This window comes from Carcharhinus amblyrhynchos, chromosome 9 (assembly GCF_965287045.1).
Source record: "Carcharhinus amblyrhynchos chromosome 9, sCarAmb.v2.hapA, whole genome shotgun sequence".
In the NCBI taxonomy this organism is placed as follows: Eukaryota; Metazoa; Chordata; class Chondrichthyes; order Carcharhiniformes; family Carcharhinidae; genus Carcharhinus; species Carcharhinus amblyrhynchos.
This window is the reverse complement of record NC_137332.1, coordinates 13,357,921-13,382,276: the sequence shown is the minus strand read 5'-3', so window position 1 is coordinate 13,382,276 and position 24,356 is coordinate 13,357,921. Positions and strand designations below refer to the sequence as shown.

Genomic DNA, 24,356 nt, shown 5'->3' with positions numbered 1-24,356 from the left:
AGAAAGTCCCAAGCTTTTTTGAACAGTGATCTCTAGGGAGATCTTATGCAATATAATGCTAACCTGACAATTCTACAGGTTTTATGCTCAGCGAACATAAATGCCATTAAAACACAAGATTTAAGCCTATTACAAAAGTGCCCTAAAAAGATTATTATAAATGTAACTTTCAATCAACAGGAGTGGCAATAAACATAAACAGATGATCTCTGGTGTGCATCAGAAATAATCAAGAATCCACTTGTTAACAACAATCATAATATGGACCGACCACATAAGATTGTCTGTACCAGGCAATATGAGTCAAATTCCTTGGGCATTACATCACAACTCAATAGCAAAAGCAGTTACAAAATGATTTAGCCATTTTAACTACAAACAAGAACTCTTTCCTTAGATCTTCACGAACTGTATTTGAAGATGCATCTCATCAAGAGCTTACCAATTTGGCCAAGTTAGTGAACATAGCACGGTGAGGATTTTAGTATTGCACATGCAAAATAATAAACTCTCAGTTTCTAAATGACTTGAAAATCTCCAAGAAAACCCCCCCAAGCAGTAACTGAGTTACTTACACCTTTAAATACATTCCCCAGACCACATTTTTGGTTGTCCAAAATATATTCAATCTTTCACTCATCAACAATTCAAAAGCTTTTCAGTTATGACACCTGAGCTTATATTACGATGACAGCCAAATTTGCCTTTACTGCTTTTTAATAAACAGCATGCAGACAAACCCACCGTGCCATCACTTGACGAAAAAGCAGCACTCCAAAACCTTGCGATTTCAAATAAACCTGGTGGACTATAACCGGGTTGACCTTTCGTACCGTGCCATCAGCTGTCTAAGAAAGTATGAGGATCAATGGTTACTTTTTATTGAGTGAGCTCTCAGCAAAGGCAAGGCGGAGTTACTACAATTGGTTTCAGCTGCCATGGTTTACAGGAGGGAAGATGCATCAGCATTCTAATTCATTTGTTGCCCAACTTTCTGCTTTAGAGACATTGCGCATGAATATTGGGAAAGGGAAAAATCAATTCAGTTCTAACGTCCCTTTCCCACAGTCACACATCTGAAAAGGCTTATAATGCAATTTCAAAACGATGATTCACACTAATGATTCCAAGCTATTCACTGTCACACCATTGGGAAAATGCTTTCAGTTGCTTCCCAATAACCTACACACCCAGTCTTCCTTGTAGAACTGTTAACAGAAACTGGGATAGGATTTGGCAGGATACAGGAGTAATTAGTTGGTAAATAATTTCATGTGAGAAAAGAAAAATATAGATATAAATTCTAAACAAACTAATTAATTGAAGTGTGTTACAAACCTTTAACACAAGGCATTGAAAAACACCAGAAGGGCAAAGCGGTACTGCTTTGTGAAGGTCAAACCATGTAAGTTCTAATATTGCTGTGCTCATTGCAAATACATTCAAGAACATGGGGTGGAGAGGGGGAAAAAATAGAAGAATCTTCATACGAAGTGCTCCTGTGTAAGGATGCAATTCCAGATATAGAACCCGAATACCTTTACACAAATCTTTAGCTCCAACAACTTGCAATGAATGTCAATTACCTGTGCTCCAATTACTTGCCACAATTTTTAAGGGGCAAAAATCACACAGCACCTTATCTCACTGAACAATCTATTCTCTATTCTGGCACATCAACTTCACAGCTATTTGAAATGTACCTTTTCTGTCTACGTTTCAAGGCTCATCATGTGAGCAAAAATCTGGACTTACATTATATTGGATTGGTGAAGAGGAGAGGTGCATTCCTTGTCATTACTAAAAGAAACATAATAGAACGGCAGCACAGAAAGGTGACATTTGGCCTGTGTTTGTGCTGTTTTCTGAGGCAGCAATTGACCTAGTTCCACTCCCCTGCCTTTTCTCTGCAAATTCTCCCTCTTCACAATGATCCAATTCCCTAACTCCCTTTTAAGCCCCTATAATTCCAGATTCTAACTATTCATTGAAGAAATTTTTCTAAAGCTTCACCTGTATTCAATAAGACAATTGTCACTGATCTCTGACAACCAGCAAGCGCTACTTTGGATACTTCAAAATTGGCAGTATATTTCCTACTCACTTTAGTGCAACTTTCAAGACAACTTTCCTAACTTAAGTCAGTTTTCGCTCAAGTTCCTGTCTTACCCTCAAGTTATCCTGCTAGAAGTTCTAGTGACACCACCCAAGTATTTCAGTATTACCTCCCTCCCTACAAATGTTTCAGTTTCCTCCTTGAAATTTATTTTATAGCCTTTACTTTTTTTTAAAATTTCTTAAATTTAATTTCTTCTGCAGTAGAACATTTTTCAAATTTGCACATGGGATACAGGTGCTCTTTCCTTTGTTGTTTCTTGGTCTTTAAAACTTTCTTCATATTTGTTTAGTCGACAGCGCATAGCACAGGTCGTCTTTGGTCACAAATCCAAAGGCTTGTATTTCTTGCCCTTGTAGAATTTTCTCAAGTTCTCTTTTTTGCATCTGATTGACGACAGTCAGGACTCTTGCAGTGGACTTGCAGACGACCCGGATTTTTGAAAGCTTGGGTGCAGCTCCTCCAGTTACTTTCGCAACATGGAGCTAGTACAGTTAATCTTGAGGTCATCCAGCTGTTTCAGTAGCTCCTCGTTTTTCCTGCCACGCAGATCACATGCCTTGATTTTTGCCATTGTCCTGGGCAAACGTCGTTACCTTTATCGCATTTAGTTTCCAAACATCTACTTGTAAATAGTAACTATTTAGCATGTCTTTTTGCATTCCATTCATTTTCATCAAGATGCCCCTTATTCCCCCTCAGAATACTTTATGTAAAGATATTCTTTCCAAGCACCCTACAATCACACTGTCCATTTGCTTTTGAAACCAATATGCCTGAGATGGACTACCTCTTTCTCAAGTTTTGCTACTTTCTCATCTTATTGTCCAAAGCTGCCATTACCTCCCCTAACCCAGAAGTCCATATTTCTGGTCCAGCTAGCTACCATTACCTCCTGTAACCCAAGCCCAAATTTCTCCTCCAGTTGCCTTCTACACACTCCATGATGCACAGTCCTTTTAGTAGGAATCTTTATGCCATCTTAGCATTCTGTATTATACCAAGCAACAATCCTTGGCGTAGTAAGTCAAAAATCTATATGAGCACAACATTCACACCCTTCGACATTAAAAACCACCAGATTCTTCCAACTGCAATAGGGGAATAAAATGTGCAAGTCTAGTTTGAGATTACAAAGCTGCAAACATTAATTTGCATCATAATGGCCACAAGTGTTGACATTTACAGAATCTCTCTGGTCTGCAAAACAGACAGGAGATCCCATTCTGTTACTGCTAAGTTTTCTCTTCCAGTCTCTTTCATCTTTTTCACTTAATTAGTTTGGAGTTAATTCCTTTTTATTTGCCAGGTGCCTTCTCTGCTTCTTGCAACTTTATTGCCCTATGGTAGGAAGGACTATTACTTACGTGGCGAAAAACTGCAGCAGGCGACGGTGCAGAGGGACCTCGGGGTCCTTGTGCATGAATCGCAAAAACCCAGCTTGCAGGTGCAGCAGGTGGTCAGGAAGGCGAATGGGATGCTGGCCTTCATAGCGAGGGGGATTGAATATAAAAGTAGGGAGGTCTTGCTGCAGCTGTATAGGGCATTGGTGAGGCCGCAGCTGGAGTACTGTGTGCAGTTTTGGGCGCCGCACCTGCGCAAGGATATTTTGGCCCTGGAGGGAGTGCAGAGGAGGTTCACTAGGCTGATACCGGAGTTGAGGGGATTGAGCTATGAGGAGAGGCTGAATAAACTAGGCTTGTACTCGTTAGAGTTTAGAAGAATGAGGGGAGATCTCATTGAGACGTATAAGATGATGAATGGGATGGATAGGATAGAGGTGGAGAGACTCTTCCCGCTCAAAAAAGACAGTAGGACTAGGGGGCACAGCCTCAAGATAAAGGGGAGGCGGTTTAGAACGGAGTTGAGGAGGAACTTCTTCACTCAAAGGGTGGTGAATCTCTGGAATTCTCTGCCCGTTGAAGTGGTGGAGGCTGCCTCGCTAAATATTTTTAAGAAGCGGGTTGATGGGTTTTTGATAAGAGAAGGGATTAAGGGTTATGGGGAGAGGGCGGGAAAGTGGAACTGAGCCACGACAGATCAGCCATGATCTTATTGAATGGCGGGGCAGGCTCGAAGGGCTAGATGGCCTACTCCTGCTCCTATTTCTTATGTTCTTATGTTCTTACGCTGGGATGACTCAATTTTATCTGCAGTTCTTTCAGCTTTCCTGTTGGAGTATTTTCTTTCATAATCATGATGCCTTTCAGCATTTGACCTCTTGATTGAGGTATGTCATTTTTCAAGGGAGCATTGAGGCACTTCTACTGCACTGGTTTTATAGATTTGCTGACCTTGGCTGTTTTTGTTTTCAAATTGGAGCTGCATTTCTACTTGTAGTTTGTTCCCTGTTTCCCCTCTCAATTTCTGAAGCAATAGTAAAAATAATTTTTGACTGAACAATAAACATATTTCCTTTCAGTGTAAAGTAGCCAGTATCTCATATTTGCCTTTTAGGCCGATACAGATCCATCAAGTTACATAGCAAGACATCAGTTATGCTCCCAGTCATCGTCTGGATTGATCCTGGATTCTTATTGGAGCCACTCTAACAAGTCCACAACCTGTAGCAGTGCAAGACTTACTGGTCCTAAGGGAGAGCCGAAACGGCACGTCCTCTGATTTTTGTCCCAGATGACCAGAGGCTGATTTAACCTGAGGATCGCCACACAAGTTTGAGAAGGCAGGGCCTTCGTGAATAACCTCAGCCAGTATGGGAATTGAACCCACACTGTTAGTATCAATCTACATCACTAACAAGGTGTCCAGCCAACTGAGCTAACCCAACTCCCAATTAGTCAACTAGTTATAGCAGTGAGTAAGCCTATTTGTCCAGGAAAATCTAAAGTTTGATGGCTAGTTGGTGCTAGCTTGCTCTTGGTTTGGGCAGTGGTAGGCATGCTAGAATTATGGAAGGGACTAGAAATAGCTATGGTTATTTAGCTACTTCCTATCTGACTCACTGTTAAAAGAGTACACAGATCTTAAGATGAAAAAAAATCAAATATGGCTATCAAACCACCACAATTATCTGCCAATGTTTTCACCAAAGCTGAAGTTTGTTAATTGGTGATACATCAATGAAAATAAGGAATGGTAGGCTTGCTGAGTAATTGTTTTGTGCTCATACCGGAGGAGGGTAGCTCAACAGATATTCCATGAAACTAATACTGAATTGGGCAGGAACTCACGAAAATGAACACAAACACAATAATTGTAATGGCCTAACTAATGGCACTGAGGAGTGACAAACTCCCCCAGACTAGATAGTTTTCAACTCTCAGTTTTAAAAGTCAGTGAGAACAGTGGTACAGCAAAGTTCTTTCAATTCGAAGATTGTTTTAGATTGGAAAATTGGGTGCATAGGCATGTCAGTTTGCTATCTAAAAAGGAGGGGGGAAGAAAAGAATTATGCTGTTGATGGAGTGTTAGAATCTAATTAAGATAAGGGGGCTGAACACCTTGAAACTTTTCAGCTGATCAGAGGGAGAACTAGTACATATGTAAAGGGTAGGCTGTGCCTGACAAATCCGATTGAAGTTTTTTGACGAGTTGACTAAAGGAGGGGGCAGAGGAATGTTGTTACTTCTGTTCTTTGCCTGAAGGCAGGTCTCAACCATAGTACCATGATCTCTGCCATAGGTAGTGCAAGAAGGCAGGTCCCAGATCCAATCCCAGCTGAAACAGGGATCAAATCCAGTGTTATTCATAAAAATCTGATCCACACCAGCTGTCCAGCCAATGGAATCAAGCGGCCTAAGGAGCCATATGAATTAGGAGCAGGCCACTTGGACTCGAGTCTGCTCTGCCATTTAATATTCAAATTTGCTGATGATACAGATAGGCTGCATTATAGGGTGTATGGAAGGAAGTACAAAATAGGTGTTGATAGATTAAATGAATGGGTGCAATTGTGTAAATGGATTTCAACGTAGGCAAATGTGAAATCAAGATGAATGGAATTTTGACTTTATATCTACAGGAATAGAATACACCAAGGGAGAACAATTGTTTTAATTATACAAAGCCCTGGTCACACCATACCTGGAGAACTGTAAGCAGTTCTGGGCATCATATTGATCTTGGGAGAGAACGTCAAGTAGGTTTACACGAATGATACCTGTACTCCAAAGATAAGGAGTGATTACACAAACTAGGGTTGCATTCCTTGGAACTTAGAAAGTACAAAAGTTTAAGATATGAGAACAGAGGGCAGATAGAAGCTATTTCTGCTTTCGACTGAATCTAAGACTAGACGGTACAACCTGAAAGTCAGACCTTCTAGGAATGAAAGTTGGAAAGACATTTACGACAAAAGGCTAGTAGGATTTTAGAACTTCTTCACAAATGGCAATTTACACTGATCAATCATAAATTTAAAATCTAATTGATAGATTTATGTTAACCAAAAAAGGATATGGGATAAAGGAAGATATGTGGAATATATTCACAGATGAGCCATAGTCTCACTGAATGGTGGCAGGACATCCAGGTCTGATTCCCAGCTTGGGAATTGTCTCTATTGAGTTTGCATGTCCTCCCCATGTACATGTGGGTTTCCTCCGGATACCACATTCTGAAAGGTGTGCTGGTTAAACACACTGACCCAAACAGGCACCAACTGTGGCAACTAGGGGAATTTCACACTAACTTCTTTGCAGTGTTAACATAAGCCTTACTTGTGACTAACAGACTTTGCAAAAAAAAAAGCAAAACTACGAAGACTAAATGGACTCTGGATCTTATGCTTCTAAACTTCAAACAAGAATAGTCACTTGAGCAACTTATTTGATGGTCACAAATAGCTGTGGAGCTATGCATCAACTAGGACTGAGGGAGAAAGGGGAGGAACATTAACAGAGATAAAACAGCAGGGTGAAATTGGTCTTCAGCGCAGACAAGCGATGGAGGTAAAAATGGCACAGGCTGGAAAACTGGCTACAAATGCACCTTTTTGTGCCCCAGCCCGAGAAAATGCACCCATCATGTCTTGCTGGGGGCTCAAACACAAGTAAAGTTAGACATTGGAAGGCAAGGGATCTACACACAGCATTACAATTTTGCGAATGAAGGGGGTTGGTGAAGATTCATTTGATTTCATTCTTTCATTGGATGTAGGTCCCACCAGTAAAGTTAGCATTTGTTTCAGACAGCAATTAGGAATCAACCACATTGCTGTGGATCTGGAATCACATGTAGGCTGGATGGCAGATTTCCTTCTCTAAAGAGCTTTAGTGAACCAGAACAGTTTTTACAATTCATGAGAGCTGCATGGTCACAATTACTGAGTCTAGTTTTCAATTCCAGAATTATTAATGGCATAACATGTTGGGATTTGAACTCGTCTCCATTGGCTTGGGCTGCTGGATTTCTAGTCCAGCGATTATCACAATACTACCAATGAAATATATCCTGTTTAATTCCCAAGCTGTTATCTGCATAATCGTTACCCTGGTAAATCAGTTAGAGAAATATGCCCAGGTCTGCCGATGTTTATCTACATCCTAGAAGAACTTATTAAATACTTTGCAAGTTCACATTAAAATTAACGTTTATAAATAAATGATAACGGCCAACAGGTAGGTATGACTAAGGTATGGACAATAACATACTGAAATGCCATTAAACTGGGAAAAAAAAACCAAACGTGGTGGCTCTAATTGCAAGGGTTTATGACAGTTAACAAACTCAGCCATACTTCCTTTTAAAAAAATGATGTGTAATGGTAAATCTCTCGTGCTACTGCTCAAGAGGAGTTGAGAGAGATGTACGTGAACAAGATGTGGTAATAGATGAAGTCAATCCAGTGATTCTTCTTGATCTGACACACCTCAAAATGTATACAGACACAGCTTTGCAATTTGCTTCTCGTTGTGTAAAATATACTGGCTGTCCCTTAACCACTGCAATTAAGAAAATCTGTCACAAAAAGAATTTTTCTGATCCTCTTTGCACCACATGGCAGGAAGATTTGTGTTTTATCCGCAAGATTATGACACTAGACTTGGATTGTAACATCAGCTGACAGGAAAAGAATGTTTTACTACAAAGTAACACTCTCGCTGAGTTATGCTCATGTACGTTTATTGTAAGGACATACAATACCCTAAACAATACATTTACAGAATTTACTACAGGAGCAGGTTCCAGTTACATGAGATCATTCAAATATTTGAATGGAAACTTCATTCTAATCCTTTTAGAAATTTAGTTTCCTGATGCTTTCTTGGACATGATTTCAGTACTTATCAAGCTGTAATGATTCTTACATGTGGATGCGTTAAGACATTACGTTTATAGACCTGTGACTAACATACGTTTTATAGACCTTTGACTAACGTACATTTTTCCCCCCACCCTCAGCTGACAAAGCAGTATACAACCCTGAAAATGTATTAACACACATCAATCTCCTAATTGATATAACCAGTACAGAACAAAAGAGATCATGTAAATAAAACAAAACTTCTATCTGCTAAATCACTTGGAACAGCAAGGGTGCTAATTAAAAAACTGACTAGCTTAAGTATGTAAATTCAGTCAAAATAAAGCGCTATTCCTGCCAATTTCAAAAACCAAATGATATAGATATCACATTAAAGATAAATAATACAGTTCCTTCCCAAAACAGCTCATTTATCCACAACAGTTACCTTTGAAGGTAAAGCATATCCAAAGAACTAAGATAAAAAGTAAACTGCTCTCGTAGCAGGAATTTGCAAACTCGCTCTACGCCTCCATTAAAGGATATTAAAGAAACGAAAGAGTCGGTGCTGGGCAGATAGCCAAGAATCCAACAACAATTAAACAGTTTTCCTTCATTCACTAGCACTCCAGTGGCTGATATTTTAAAAAGAGTAAACTTAAGGCCTGGAAGGTCAGGCTCTTCTGGATCGACTGGACTTCCAACTTTTTCTGCACACCAAAACTTAAAAATAATATACACGCGCAAGCACAAAATCGGTCGGCAAAAGGGGAACATGTACACAGCCTGACACAGTTTTATAGAAGAAAATACATTTAACTAAAACCTGGGGGGGGGGGGGGGGGGTGGTGCTGGTAAAGAGAGAGAGAGAGAGAGATTGACCTAGACCTCCCCCCCCACTAGACGTTTTTCTCCCTCTATTCCCCCCACTTTAAAAAAAAGAAACACACACAAAAAGTTACTGAACACAAAACAAAACAGGAAGAAAACCGTTGGGAAGAAAATTAACTTTTTTTTCCCCTCTTGGTTTGTAAACTTGAGGGGACAAAAAAAAAAGTCAGGCCCAGGAGGAGAAAGGGGGTGGGGGGTTTGCAGAGTCAGAAAAAAAGGGATAGAAATAAAACGAAAATAAAAAGGAGTTGGGGAAAATACACACTTATAATAATAAAAAAGTGTGAATGGAGTTAGCAATGCTGCCCACACCCCTCTGCCTGTTGCCCTGAGACCACCCCCTCCCCTCAATCTTTCCCCCCCCTTCAGTCTCTCTCCCCCCACCCCCCTCCCCCTCCTCCTCTTCTCTTTCCCTCCCACACCCTCTCCCTCCCTCCCTCTCTCTCACACACACACAGGCGAAGCCTCTTTACCTGCACTGGGTCCGCCGCCATCTTGCCCTTCCTCTCCCTCTCTCTCTCCTCCGGATCCGCCGATGACGGTGTCGCCGATAATTCTCTCCCCCCCCCCTCTCCTCCTCCTCCTCCTCCTCCTCAAGAGATCACAACAGGAGGGTTGCCGCCGCCGCCGGGAGAGGGTGAGGGTGACCGTTTACTCATTTAGTCTGCGTGTACAGATGTTTAATCCTGTGGAGGGTTTTTTTTTCATAGGAGACCCACTACCACCTCAGCGCATCCTCCCCTCCCCATCCCATCCCGGCTGGCGCCTGCCAACTGCCCCCTCACCACAAAACAAACAACTCTCTCTCTCTCTCTCTGAGAGGAACAATTCAATCCAAATAAAAACCCAGGACCGATTGCTTCTCAAGTGTCATTTACTTCCAATTTCTGACTTTGTTCTGACTCTCTCTCTCTCAAACTCGCGCGAAAAGTTTTCTTTCTGGGTTTTTTTTTGAAATTACTTTATCTCTCTCTCTCTCTCTCTGCGTCCCTATTTCTTTTTTTAAAATCCTTCTTCCCCCTCCACCCCTACCCCCTTTCAGGAGCGCAAACCGAGTGTTTAAAAAACGTGAGCCTCCGCCCTCTGAGGAGAGCCCGCCTGCTTCCTCCCTCCACATTAACTAATCCATCATGTGATTCCCCTCTTCCCAACACATTTCAACTGACCACCAACCGTATCTCTTATCTCTCGTGTTTTGCTTTCCCCCGTTTTTAAAAACAGAACTCAGCTTTTCTCATCTCTTTTCCAGTTATATCTATATTTCTTGTTTGCTTTCCCCTTTTTAAAACAAAACTCTAACTCTCTTCCCAACACATTCTAGCTAACCATCTCTTGTTTTGCTTCCCTTTTTTTAAAAAAAGGATCAAGTCTCTTTTTTTTCCCCCAAATTCCCTCTTCCCAACAACGTCCTTATCTATCGGTGTTTGTTCCCCTTCCCCCTCGAAATAAAACTCCTTGTTTTTTTTAATTCCCCTTCCCAACACATTTCAAACTACCAGTTATATCTGTTTGTTCTCTATTTTTAAAAGCAACTCATCTTTTAATTCCCTCTTCCCAACACATTTCAACTCACCATCAACTATATCTCTTATCCCTTGGTGTTTGCTGTCCCCCTTTTTAAAAACAAAATTCATTAATCCTCTCTTCCCAACACATTTCAACTAACCAGTTTTATATTTGCTTCCCCCCCATTTTGATACAAAACAGTTGGTGGTGTCCTTGTGTTTGCTTTCCCCCTCCCCCTTTTAAAACAAACTCCTTGGTTTTTTAATTGCTCCTTCCCAACACGTTTCTACAGACTACTAGCCATATCTCTATATTTGCTTCTCCCATTTTTTTTGGAAAAAACAAAACTATTCCTTTTTCTAAATTCCCTCTTCCCAACACATTTCAACTAACCCTCAATTATGCCCTTATGTTTGCCTACCCCCTTTCAAAACAAAGCTATTGTTTTTTTAAAATTCCCTTTTCCCACCATATTTCAACAGACCACCAGCTTTATCTGTTTTCCCCCCTTTTAAAGCAAAAGCTCCTGTTTTTTTAATTACCTCTTCCCAAGCATTAACTTGCCATCAACTATATTATCAGTGTTTGCTTCCCCCCTTTTTAAAACTAAACTCAGTTTTTTTTGATTCCCTCTTCCCACACTTTTTAAACAGACCACCAGTTATATTTCTGTTTGCTCCCCCTTTTAAAAACAAAACACCACTTTTAAAATTTTCGTCTGAGTTTTATAGAAATGTTGTGTCAACCCAACAAAGGCTGGGTAAACTTCTGCGACTTAATCTTTACTTTTGACAATAGTACTGCACATCTGCAAACTCCCCCATTTAACTTGTGTCACCTTTGCCAAGGAATGACAAAATGGCTCCTGGGACGTTGCATTTATATAGTGCCTGGTCACACTCAATTAAACTTGACAACCAATTTAAGCACATTTTCAAGTTTAGTCACTGTTGTCATGTGGGCAAACAAGACAGCCAACTTGGATGCAGCAAGCCCCAACAAGCAACAATTAATGACCAGGTTTCTTTCCTGATGTGCACCCAAACAGGTGTGGGCCTCTTTTAAGGTCAAACCAAATAAACAAACTCAAGTTCAATCAGGACAAAGTAAAAGGGGCAGCTCCCCAAAAGGAAGGGGAACAGCCCGAACAAAATCAAAGTACAAAGGAAACATAAAATTTGTCAAATTAAAATGTGATTATTAGGGTCAATAATGCACCCCAGCCCATGCAGTGCCCAACGGGCACGGAAGACATCAACTGCGCCCGTGGACACCGCATGCTCCCTCCCCAGGGACACCTGGCCATGAACGTAGCCACAGTAGAGGGGCAGACAGTCAGGATGGACAGCCCCCGGTGTGGGAGTGTGGTGACTAGAGAATTTTTACAGTAACTTCATTGCAGTGTTAATGTAAGCCTACTTGTGACACTAACAATTACATTTATGTTTTTTTTCTCGAACAGAAACCAAAATCCAAAGGAAACTTAAAACATTAAATCAAAATGTGATCGTAAGGGTCTATAACACACACCAGCCCCTGCGATGCCCAGCGGGCACAGAAGGTGTCGACTGCGCCCGTGAACACCGCATGCTCCCTCTCCAGGGACACCTGGCCGTGAACGTAGCCACGGTAGAGGGGCAGACAGTCAGGGTGGACAGGCCCCGGTGTGGGAGTGTGGTGACTAGAGAATTTTTACAGTAACTTCATTGTGGTGTTAATGTAAGCCTACTTGTGACACTAACAATTACATTTATGTAGACTGAGGGATAAATATTAGCTGGGACACTGTCATCTTCGAAATACTATCACTCCATCAACATCCCCTCTAATTGTATTTTGTAGTGTGTAACTGATTATTGTAACTGTGTAGGTCCTTTAAAGTTTTTGCATGTGCCTAAGTAACCTAAACAGGGCAACTTCTGTGCAGTCTGGACAAGGACCTTTCATTGGGTGAAAGCTTAGGGGGAACAGCATGGGATCTTTTCAGTCCAGTTGATAGGACCAACATGATCTCATTTAAACACCTCATAAGAAAGATGACACTCGTACACCTTCAGTACTTCACTGTGGGAAATAGGTTTAAGGTAAAAGGGGGAAAGTTAAAAGGGGATGTGAGAGGCATGTGTGAGTTTTTTGCACAGTGGGTAGGTGGTAAGTGCCTGGATTGCACTGTCAGAGGACGTGGTAGAAGCAGATACAATAGCCAAATTTAAGAGGCATCTTGACAGATACACGAATAGGCCGGGAATAGAGAGATGCATATCACATAGAGACAACAAGTCTTTAGTTTAGAAAGACATCATGTGTCAGTGCAGGCTTGTTGGGCCGAAGGGCCTCTTCCTTTGTTGTACTGTTCATTGTTCTTTGTGTGTCAGTTTTGACTCTTGTACTGATGCCCTGGAGTGGGAGTTGAACCCACAACATTCTGACTCAAGAGTTGAGAGTGCAACCAAATAAATTGCAGTTAGCACTAATAATTTTGATGGAGTTATTTATTGTAATAGAAATATTAGCATTTTAACAACACCAGTTCTTTAATGCGTGAGTTTAATTTTAGATACCTGGTACAAGAAGAAATAAAACTTGGCTAAATTCTGGTGCACCTATGGGTGCAGTTGATGAATTAGGAAGGAAAACCATAATTGCTGAAGATGTGAATTGAAAACAGGAAATTCTGGAAATACAACAGTCAGCATCTGTAAATACCTTAGGGGTTATGCTCAAGTCACTCTGTAACTTCAATGGAAGACTGGCAAAGCTCCAGGAGGATAGGTAAAATAGGTAAACATAATCGTAACCAAACAAAAGGCAGAAACTCCATTCCCCACCCAAAACCATTCCTTGTCACCAGATCAAATCTTCATATCTTTATATGTCAAAATAAAATCTAACTGGTGTTTCAAAAAAAGTGATTTCCTGAATTAATACATGGTGTTATATGTCTAAATATTATAAACAGTCAAATTTGTATTTTTTTCTCTGCCATTACTGATTTAAGTCGATAGTCTTGACTTGTTCTGTGCTTTCAGACTGCTATCAAAAGACTGTCTGAAAGAAGGCATTTCATGCAAAATTGTCCTCTTCAGTGACATAATGAGCGGATGATGCAGACAATATTCTCAATTGTCACTGCTGAGGAGATTCACCAGAACACATCTGCTTCTGCCTGGTTGAATAAAAGCACAAAATGAACTGAGATAAACCAGTAAATAGAACAATTTACACTTTTTTTAATAGTGCCTTTAAAGTACAAAATATACCAAGGCATGTCAAGAGAAATGGAATGTCAAGGACAGGAGAAAGTTTACAACTTGGCAAGAAGGTTAGTTTTAAGATGTTTAATGGAGAAGGGGGTCGGGGGACGTGTTCAGGCAGCAAAGGGCAAGGCTTATGCATTAAAAGCTCTGCCACTAATCATCATGCAAAATAAAGGAGAGACGCACAAGGTTAAGACCAAATTACTGAATCATAGAATTCCTACAGTGTGGAAGAGGCCATTCGCCCCATTGAGTATGCACCAATCTTCCGAAGGAGCACCCTATCTAGGCCAATCCCACATCCTAACCCCATAACCCAGCACAACGATCATGGTCAATACACCTAACCAGCACATCTTGAATACTAAGGGGCAATTTAGCATGGCCAATCCACCTAAACTGCACGTCTTTGGACTGTGGAAGGAAACCAGAGCACCCGAAGGAACCCCGTGCAGACACAGAGAGAATGTACAAACTCCATACAATCACCCATGGCTGGAATAAAACCCCATCCCTGGCCCATGAAGCAGCAGTGCTAACCACTGTGCCATTGTGCCGCCCCAATGACCAAATGACTAAAGAGTGCCGGAGGATAAGGTTAAGAAAGGTTGCAGAGATAACATGGAGGTTTCTTATTTAACTTGAGTGACAGGCCATGGGGGAAGGTGTCAAAGGAGCAGAGTTTGTGGCAGGTGCTAAGAACAATGGCAGTAGTCTTCTTAACGCTAAGAGGAACAAAATTGCAAGTCATTCGTATCTGTTTAACAATCAGCAACAATCCTACAGTGAATCCAGATGACATTTCTTTACCCAAAGAGTGGTTAGAATGTGGAACTTGCTACCACAGGAGTAGATGAGTCAACCAGTATAGATGCATTAAAGGGGAAGCCAGAAAAACACATGACAGAGAAAAAAAATGGAAAAATATTTTGAGAGGGTTGAGATGTTGGCATAGACCAGGTAGACTGAATGGCATGTTTCTATACTGTACATTCTAAGGCATAGTGTGTAATATCAGACAACTAATCTGGCGGAATGGAAATTATTATGGGTTGAGAAAAGTAGGCAACAGGTTGGATTGGGTGTAGTTGGCATACATGTGAAAGCGAGCACTGTGCCACTGCATGATGGTAATAAGTAGCAATGTGCAGACAAAGAAAAGGAGGGCTCCAAGAATAGACCAGCGCAGAGGAGGAAGGCATTTCTGGGGATGTATTGTTTCCATCTGAATATCTGGGATTGGACGCAGACACTTGCAATTCCAATGAGCTGAAAAATGGAAAGAGATGGTGCAGGTTGGGGAAAGCATGATCAACTATGTCAGATGTTGCAAGAGGCTAGGAAAGGACAAGGAGTGATATTGCACCATGCTCACAGGCTGAGGAAATTTTATTTGGGACCTTGATCAGGGCAGTCTCAGTGTTAATTAACTTTGTGTATAAGAACATAAGAAATAGGAGCAGGAGTAGGCCATCTAGCCCTTCGAGCCTGCCCCGCCATTCAATAAGATCATGGCTGATCTGTCGTGGCTCAGTTCCACTTTCCCGCCCTCTCCCCATAACCCTTAATCCCCTCTCTTATCAAGAACCCATCAACCCGCTTCTTAAAAATATTTAGTGAGGCAGCCTCCACTACTTCAACGGGCAGAGAATTCCAGAGATTCACCACCCTTTGAGTGAAGAAGTTCCTCCTCAACTCCGTTCTAAACCGCCTCCCCTTTATCTTGAGGCTGTGCCCCCTAGTCCTACTGGACTTTTGTATTAAAGTATTCAAACAATTAATTTCCAATTTCCAACCATGACTGAGTGGATCTAAGTGATGATTAGGTGAATCTTAGAGACTAGGAAAGCCCCACATCCGATCCCTAATTTATAGAAATCATAGAACAGAATCCCCACAGTGCAGAAAGAGACTATTTGGCCCATCGAGTCTGCACAGACCACAATCCCACTCAGGTCCTACCCCCTTATCCCTACATATTTACCCACTAATCCCTCTAATCTATGCATCTCAGGACATTAAGGGGCAGTTTTTTTAAGCATGGTTAATTAACCTAACCCGCACATCGTTGGACTGTGGGAGGAAACCAGAGTACCCGGAGGAAACCCACACAGACACGAGGAGAATGTGCAAACTCCACACAGACAGTGACCCAAGCCAGGAATCAAACCCAGGTTCCTGGAGCTGTGAAGCAGCAGTGCTAACTGCTGGGCTACCGTGCCGCCCATTTATGAAAAAGATGGGATTTTAAGTAAGGTGGCTGTAGATATATTACAGCTAATCTCAGCATGAAGCACCTTGAGATGATTTATTATGTTAAAAGCATTACATAAATTGATGTTATTGATTGCTATCTAGTATTTCTCTAGGAATTGTATGTATATTAGTGTTAGTTTCATAAGGAGAGGATCAACTCATTTATGTTGTCTTCTCTGAACAATCTTCCAGGAATGGTCATTCTTGCAAATCATTTAAGAAAGATAACCACTTGGATGAGTTATTGGAGGGCACCTGGATTCAGAATTCGGAAACAAAGAATTCAGCAGAAAATGAGAGGAAGACAACAATTGTCAGAAAAAAGGTACAACCAGCATAAAATTGGTTTTATTGTAACTGTGCCATACACTCATAAAACCTCATGGGCTTTTTAAATCCTTTGGTAGTTAGGTTTTCTCTCTTACGTGGGCATTTCTGGGCAGTCACAAGATAGTTATAGATGACGAATGACAACCACAGCATGCCACTACATCTATCCAGGAGGAGCTAACAGCATCTACTGATAAATAATGCAGTTTTTTTTTGCCTCCATGAACTCATCCAAAATGTAATTACAAACTAATGAGCATGTATTATGGCTAAAGGACTATAATTTTTTAAAAATCCTGGAAACTCTGCCTGGAAGAACTGGGGGAGTTATTTAAGTGTTGCAGGGTTGGCAGCTATTAGGTAACAATTAGTTTTGTTAATGTAAATATTTTAGGTGAAATTTTATTGTGCAAAATCTTTATAAGACAAGGCTTTATCTTAAACTGTTGGCTTAAAATCTACAGGGAGTGCATCACCCATTATTAGTGACCAACGGAACTGCATTTTATTGGGTCCCAGTACCTGACAAACTAACCTTCATAAAGGTCATCTATTGACAGGCTCAATTGCAAGATCATACTGTTCCCATACTTTCGAACTATTAAATTAGTAAGCTAAAAAAAGTCTTCAAAATTTTGGCCTGATTTGTTTTTGCAAAAATAGAATATAACTCATAAAATTTAGAACATGCATTAAATGACCTTTCAATGTTGACAATGCGTAAGGTGCAAACCAAAATAGTTTCTTTCAATATTCATTATGTTTAAAATTACATTTAATATTTACAATAGACTGAATGCTTAACGCAACTTCCCTCATTTAATGTTTTTTTCAGTCTGAGTGCGTTCAGTGACCTCCCACCTCTTTCTGGAGCTCTTCACTCTATATATGGTAACCATATATAGACCAAAGTTATTTTCCTACCACAGTTTGTTACCAGTCTTTCATGCTCATTTACAAATTCTACTTTTTTTAACCCATAGCAACAAAAAACAACTTACATGTGTTGCTGAGCCTCTTAGGTTTGTGCATCTATGATTTCCTATTGATGATCTTGGTGTCCATGACTTCGTTATTCTAGGTCACAGGTTCTGGAATTTTTTCCCTGAGCCTCTCTGTCACTCACCCCTTCTTTAAAATGCTCCTCCAGATCTTTGACCAAGCATTGGGTCACCTGTCTAAATATTTCATATGGTCATGGTCATATGAACTCAACACGTAGGGCAGAATTTTACCGGCACATCCACCCGAGGTTCATACGATCCCGGCCGAGGCCAACGGAGAAGGCCGTTGTCCAAGCTTTGCCCACCCCCGGAATCGGGGTGGGCGTGCCGGTAAAATTCCGACCGCAAACTCTGTTTCTCTCTCCACAGATGCTTCCTGACTTGCTGTGTTTATCCAGTATTTTCTGTTTTTATTTCAAATATCAGCATCTGCAGCATTTTGCTTTTATTTAAATATTTCATTGTGTGGTTCAGTGTCACATTTTGTCTGACAAGGATCACATTTGAATATTTTATTACATTAAGGGTGCTATATAAATGCAAGTTGTTGTTGCTGTTGCACCAGCACACGCAAATAAAATATACGAATAAATGCTTCATTGTTGCTTGCTAAGTGTCAAATGTTCCGGTGTAAAATATATTTTCATCTCATAGTTCTGTATATCAGAGCATTAAATGTATAAATATTTTTAAAGTGGAAAATATAAAATCTTTACTTTCAATAACAGAGGTGGTGTACATCATGACAAGTGGAACATAGGAAAATCAATAAGTCCACATTTGTAACTAGAGGATAAAATTGAGTATTTGCTTTGTGCCTGAAGTGTTTAACTTAAACGTTTCCCAGGAAACAGTCATTGTAAATTTAGTTTAATGAAGAACAGCGTAAATGATTGAAAACGAATTGAATGATTGAAAATGTCGCCAAGACATGAATGTATTGTTTGCTGATCTTCTGTGGCGATGCTCATGGGTCATTTGTAGCTCAGTTGAGAAGAATCACCAACAATCCAGCATTTCCTTTAAAGAGCACTACCCTTAATAGGCAAATCCAGGTTACTGGGGCTATCATTAAGCTGCCAAAATCTGGTGTGTGTTGGATGCAGGCTAAATTCAAGAGTTTAATTTTGTATATATCATGTTTGGGTCTCAAAATATTTAAAAAAATATATTGGTCTTCCATTGTGAACCAAGCTAAGCAAAGTTTTTGAGCGTATTATCCCAGGAAAACTATTTAAAAAAAGAATAAGGAGATATGGGGAACAAGAGGTGAAGTGGATTTGAGACCAGGGAGAGATCAGCTATGGTCTGATTGAACAGCAGAGCAGGCTTGAAGGGCTGAATTTGCCTATTTCTGCTTCTAATTCCTATGTTCCTAATTATAATTGTATCTTCCTTTGTAAAGGTCACTTTTCTCTTCTTGTCGCTTTCTAGACTTTTTTCTAATATTCAAAAAAAGCTCAAATAGATCCTCAATCTCCATTATTGCCTTTCTAGCTACAAGTCATATTCTGGGTGTAGAAGCTCTTTTGGTGTCCTGTAAATCCTATGAAACTATAAAGGAGAAAGTACTTCAAAGTAACTTTCCTCTCCAAAGTTCTCCTCACCTGAAGGTACTAATTCGAGCTGGGAGACAGTGTTACCGATGCTGGCCAGCTTCCAGCATGTCACTTATAGTTCATCAGGGTAGCACCACTTCCATGTCTAATCAGAATAGTGTGACTGATAGGAGATGTGACATGCACCCATCGGCAAGACATCATTAGCAGAGCCCTTGTGGCAGTGCTCATGGATCATCTGTAGCACAATGGAAAGTATTGTATCATTCTTTTGCAAATGTCAAAATGCAATTATCTCTGCCTTTGCATTAATTTACAAAACAAAGAATGGACCGTCTGTGGTGTCGCTGAAATTGAGTTGCCAGATGCATAACTCCACGTGTTTTACCTGCTAATTTACATATTAGATGTAAATATTATCAAGTATCTTCCATCATGAGAATTGCATTCGATGTTAATATAAATGAAAATTCATCTGTTTGCAAGCTTATACTGCTAGTTATACTTATTCGGACCTACTAACATTTGCATCTACATTATGCATTGGCGTTCAATGTCTCTCTTCACTTTTACATAAACAAAATATTTCTCGGTGTCACCAAGAAGAACAATGACAACTTTCATTTATATAGCACCTTTTACAGATTAAGCCCCTCCCAAGGCACTTCACAAGAGTGTTATTGGACATCATTTTATATTGAGCCACAAAAAGAGGTATCAGGTTGGGTGACCAAAAGTTTCCTCAAAGAGATAGATTTTAGGGAATGGCCGAAGAGAAATGAGAGGAGTAGTGAGGCAGTGAAATTTAGGAAGGGAATGTTATAAGTTTGGCCCTAGCAGCTGAAGGCATAACCATCAAAGATGATTTGGGATAGAGAAAAGGCCAGAATTGGAAGAGCACAGAGTTCTCAGAGGGTTTAATGCTGGAGAAGCATTTGGCATGAAATATGCTCTTGTGTAGCTTTTTCCATATTCCCAGAGTATTTCACAGCTTTCGGGATCCATAAATTACTTTTGAAGCATAATTACTGTTGTAATGATGGGCAAATGCAGCATACAGTTTGTAAATGGCAACGTCCTAAAAAAAGCAATGAGATAAGTGACCAGTCATCTGTTCTCATGATATTGGTTGAGAGACAAACGTTGGCCAGGACATCAAGAGGATGACTCTGCTCTCTGTCGAGTAGTTGCCATGGGATCTTAAATATCCACTTGAACAGGCAGACAGGACACTTTTAACTGTTGTATGTAGTTACATAAGATTGCAACTTGTGCCAGCAACATTCCAAAAATAGTACTGGAATGGATAACCAATCAATTTGTCTTTTGATGATGTCATTGAGGAATGTTGGCCAAGTTTCCAAGGTTACTTTCCTATTCCCTTTTATGCAGTGTCATTGCATCTTTTCAATCTACTTAGGTGATCAATGGAACAAGCAGACAGAGGCCTTGACTTAAAGTTTTTTTAGTCACAAGTAGGCTTTCATTAACACTACAATTATGTTATTGTGAGAATCCCCTAATCACCACACGCCGGTGCCTGTTCAGGTACGCTGAGGGAGAATTTAGCATGACCAATGCACCTAACCAGCACACTGTGGGAGGGAATGGAGCACCCAGAGGAAACCATTGCAGACACGGGGAGAATGTACAGACTCCGCACAGACAGTGAGCTGAGACAGAAATCAAACCCGGGCCTCTGGTGCTGTGAGGCTGCAGTGCTAACCACTATGCCACCATGCCGCCCCTTCTAGGAAACATCTCAACAATGCTGAAATGTTGTGTCAGCCAGTATCTTCAAGATGAAGACACCAAGCAGGATGGAAGCCTACGAACCACTGGTTGGCAGGATGCTGGGATTTCACACATCAGTATCTATAAAACAAAACATAAGATGACAAATAATGCTCCAATAATACAGCATGTAATTTAATCAAATTCAAGGATGAATTGCTTTTTGAAATGTAGCAATTTATAGATTAAAGCACTTGGAAATGTAACTGACAAAATTGGAATTAAGGTTGGCATCTCTGGTATGTTTTCAATGTCATGTCTGTTTTTTTCCAACAACTTACAAATTGTACTTCTGCCTCCTTTGTAACAAAAAGTCAGATATTACATGTTTTCGTATTCTTGGTAATTTTGACATAAATGCAAATTATTTGTTTGCAGGGTTGAATGAGTAAAAGGAAGATTAATTTTATATTTTTCTCATTTAAAATTTCCTTTTATACTCTCCTTAATCTTTTTCGGGTAGAAATTCCACTGCCCCCACATCGATGTCTGAACTGAGCGGTCAGCAAACTATTCATTTATTCCTTATTGGAGTCTGGTCTCTGTAGTTTGCACATTTTCCAGTGTTGTTGAAAAGCAATAGGAAATGTTGGACAGGTTGCAGGGTGGTTTGATGCCCACCCAAGCCCCAGGAGATTGTGGAACTTGTTGAACCATAACAAAATACAATTGTGCTGACCAACATTCCTCCCTTACCGGATATTGTCTTAAAATAGATGCTTGCATCACAACAGTGAAGATTAACCTCAGTGGTGTAGTTATCTAATGGTTGGTTAGAACTAAAGGTCACAATCTTAGAATAAGGACATCTGAGATTGATATGAGGAGAATTTTCTTCAGTCGCATAGTATTTTATTTGATTTATTAGTGTTACGTATTAACATACAGTGAAAAGTATTATTTTTTGTGCGCTATACAGACAAACATACCGTTCATAGAGAAGGTAATGAGAGAGTGCGAATGTAGTGTTACAGTCATAGCTAGGGTGTAGAGAAAGGTCAACTTAATGCAAGGTAAGTCCATTCAAAAGTCTGACAGCAGTCAGACTTCAAGCTGTGCTTGAGTTGGTTGATACGTGACCTCAGACTTTTGTATCTTTTTCCCGAAGGAAGAAGGTGGAAGAGAGAATGTCCGAGGCGCATAGGGTCCTTAATTATGCCAGCTGCTTTGCCGAGGCAATAGGAAGTGTAGACAGAGTCAATGGATGGGAGGCTGGTTTGCGTGATGGATTGGGCTACATTCCTGACATTTTGTAGTTCCTTGCAGTCTTGGGCAGAGCAGGAGCCAAACAAAGCTGTGATACAATCAGAAACAATGCTTTCTATGGTGCAACTGTAAAAGTTGGTGAGCATCATAGCTGACATGCCAAGTTTCCTTAATCTTCTGAGAAAGTAGAGGAGTTGGTGGGCTTTCTTAACTATAGTGTTGGCATTGGGGGACCAGGGTAGGTTGCTGGTGATCTGGACCCTTAAAAATGTGAAGCTGTTGACCCTTTCTGCTTCGTCCCCATTGATGTAGACAGGGGCATGTTGTCCTTTACCCTTCCTGAAGTTGATGACAATCTCCTTCATCTTGTTGACATTGAGGGAAAGATTATTGTTGCTGCACCAGATTCTCTATCTCTTTCCTGTATTCTGTCTCGTCATTGTTTGAGATCCGACCCACTACGGTGGTGTTGTCAGCAAATTTGAAAATCGAATTGGAGGGAATTTGGCCATACAGTCATATGTGTATAAGGAGTATAGTAGGGGGCTGAGAACACAGCCTTGTGGGGCACCGGTGTTGAGAATAATCGAGGAGGAGGTGTTGTCGCCTATCCTTACCGATTGCGGTCTGTGAGTTAGGAAGTTCAGGATCCAGTTGCAGAGGGAGATGGCGAGGCTCAGGCAATGGAGTTTGGAGATGAACTTGAATATAGTACTGAACTTGAATATTGTTGAAAAGGGAGATCTGTTGCTGAAACTTTTCATCGTGTAGTCATTAGGACAAACACTTCATAACACAGGACAAAAGGATGCTGACAAGTTGAGAAGTCAACTCCAGTAATTCATAAAAGAAACAAGATTTTGGTCATAGACAATCGGTCCCTGTGTATGAATGTGTCTCTTCAAGCAAGCATTATTGAATTGCCTGGGAGCTTGGGGGAGTCCATATTTCCCTGTTGCTTTCTCTGTGGCAGCAGGGAACTTGACAGGGAGATGATTATCGCTAGACTATCAATCCAGAAGCTTTGCTAATGTTCTCGAGACCTGGTTTTTGAATCCCAGATGGTTGAATTTGAATTCAGTAAAAAAAAATCTAGAATTAAGAATCTATTGATGACCATGAAACCATTGTCGATAGTCGGAAAAACCCATCTGGTTCACTAATGTCCTTTAGGGAAGGAAGTCTGCCATCCTCACCTGGTCTGGCCTGCCTGTGATTCCAGGAGCACAGCAATATGGTTGACTCTCAATTGACTGCGGGCACCTAGGGATGGGCAATAAATGCTGGCCAGCCCTGTCCCATGAATGAATAACACCTTAGCCAATCAGAGTCAGCTTGCCAGCCAACAAGCACCCTTTTCTCCTATAGAATATATTGTAATAATTTGAAATTTAGAATTTTTGTGTTTGTCCTGATGAGTGCAGAATGAAAGACTTCGACAACATGTCCTTTTCAGCAAGGATTTTCTTCACTCACAGAATTGTGAATCTATGGAATTATCTATCCCAGAGATCTATGGCGCTCAGTCACTGAGTACATCAAAAAAGAAATGCTAAGCAACTGAAAGGAGTATGGGAATATTGCAGGAAAGTAATGTTGGGGTCGAAGATCAGCCAGGATGTTACTGCATGGCAGAGCAGACACAAAGTGCTAAACGGCCTATTCCTGCTGCTGTTGCATATGTTTTTAAGTGTAAATATTTTTATCTCACAGGTAATTGGTTGATTTTTCTTAATTCATCTCCTTTGTCCTGAAGACAATGTTTAAGACTGGGGAACTGTTCCAAGGGCATCAACAGTTCCTCCAAAACATTCCATGTGAGCGATCCTGGTCAATCTGTAGCAGATTACACTCACCTCCTGAGTGTAACATTGTTGTCACCTGACATTCTCAAATGACTTCAGCCTCAAGGGATTTTTTTCCCTCTGTTTAGCCCATTGATGAGTAAGTCAATTGCAATATCCCTGCTGCTGCTTAAACTGAGACTGACTAACTCAGGATTGAACTGGAATCTCAGTCATTCAGGTTTTCATGCCATCCCATGATGTTGTTTAATCACTGTCCCATTGTTTCCATTTACAAGAAGCCCGCCTGAATTGATTGTCTCGAAATGTACAAGATGCTGGTTCTCTACCTCAACCACCTTGAGATTGGGCAACGCTCAGCCACATAGGGATATACTTACTAATAGATTCCTTTAATAATAGTAGGTGTGTTGTCACCCAAATTGAA

At 40.6% G+C, this 24,356-nt stretch overlaps 1 protein-coding gene, 1 long non-coding RNA gene and 1 pseudogene across 2 annotated transcripts in view; 1 reads left to right on the top strand and 2 right to left on the bottom strand.

Moving 5' to 3' along the window:
• Positions 1 to 9,762, bottom strand: part of LOC145347594 (serine/threonine-protein kinase N2-like) — a 120,146-nt gene extending 110,384 nt beyond the window's left edge. Inside the window, exon 1 of the mRNA XM_080195184.1 lies at positions 9,686 to 9,762. Within this exon, the coding sequence (XP_080051310.1) occupies positions 9,686 to 9,706 (21 nt within the window). The 5' untranslated portion in view covers positions 9,707 to 9,762. The remainder of the gene's footprint in view (positions 1 to 9,685) is intronic.
• On the bottom strand, positions 2,288 to 2,690 carry LOC145348216 (large ribosomal subunit protein uL29 pseudogene; annotated as a pseudogene).
• A 4,192-nt stretch (positions 9,763 to 13,954) lies between the features above and the next one.
• Positions 13,955 to 21,247, top strand: LOC145347593 (uncharacterized). Its single transcript, XR_013887834.1, has 3 exons — positions 13,955 to 14,040; positions 16,424 to 16,556; positions 20,879 to 21,247. It is a non-coding gene; the product is annotated as an uncharacterized LOC145347593 (long non-coding RNA).
• Positions 21,248 to 24,356: the final 3,109 nt, after the last annotated feature.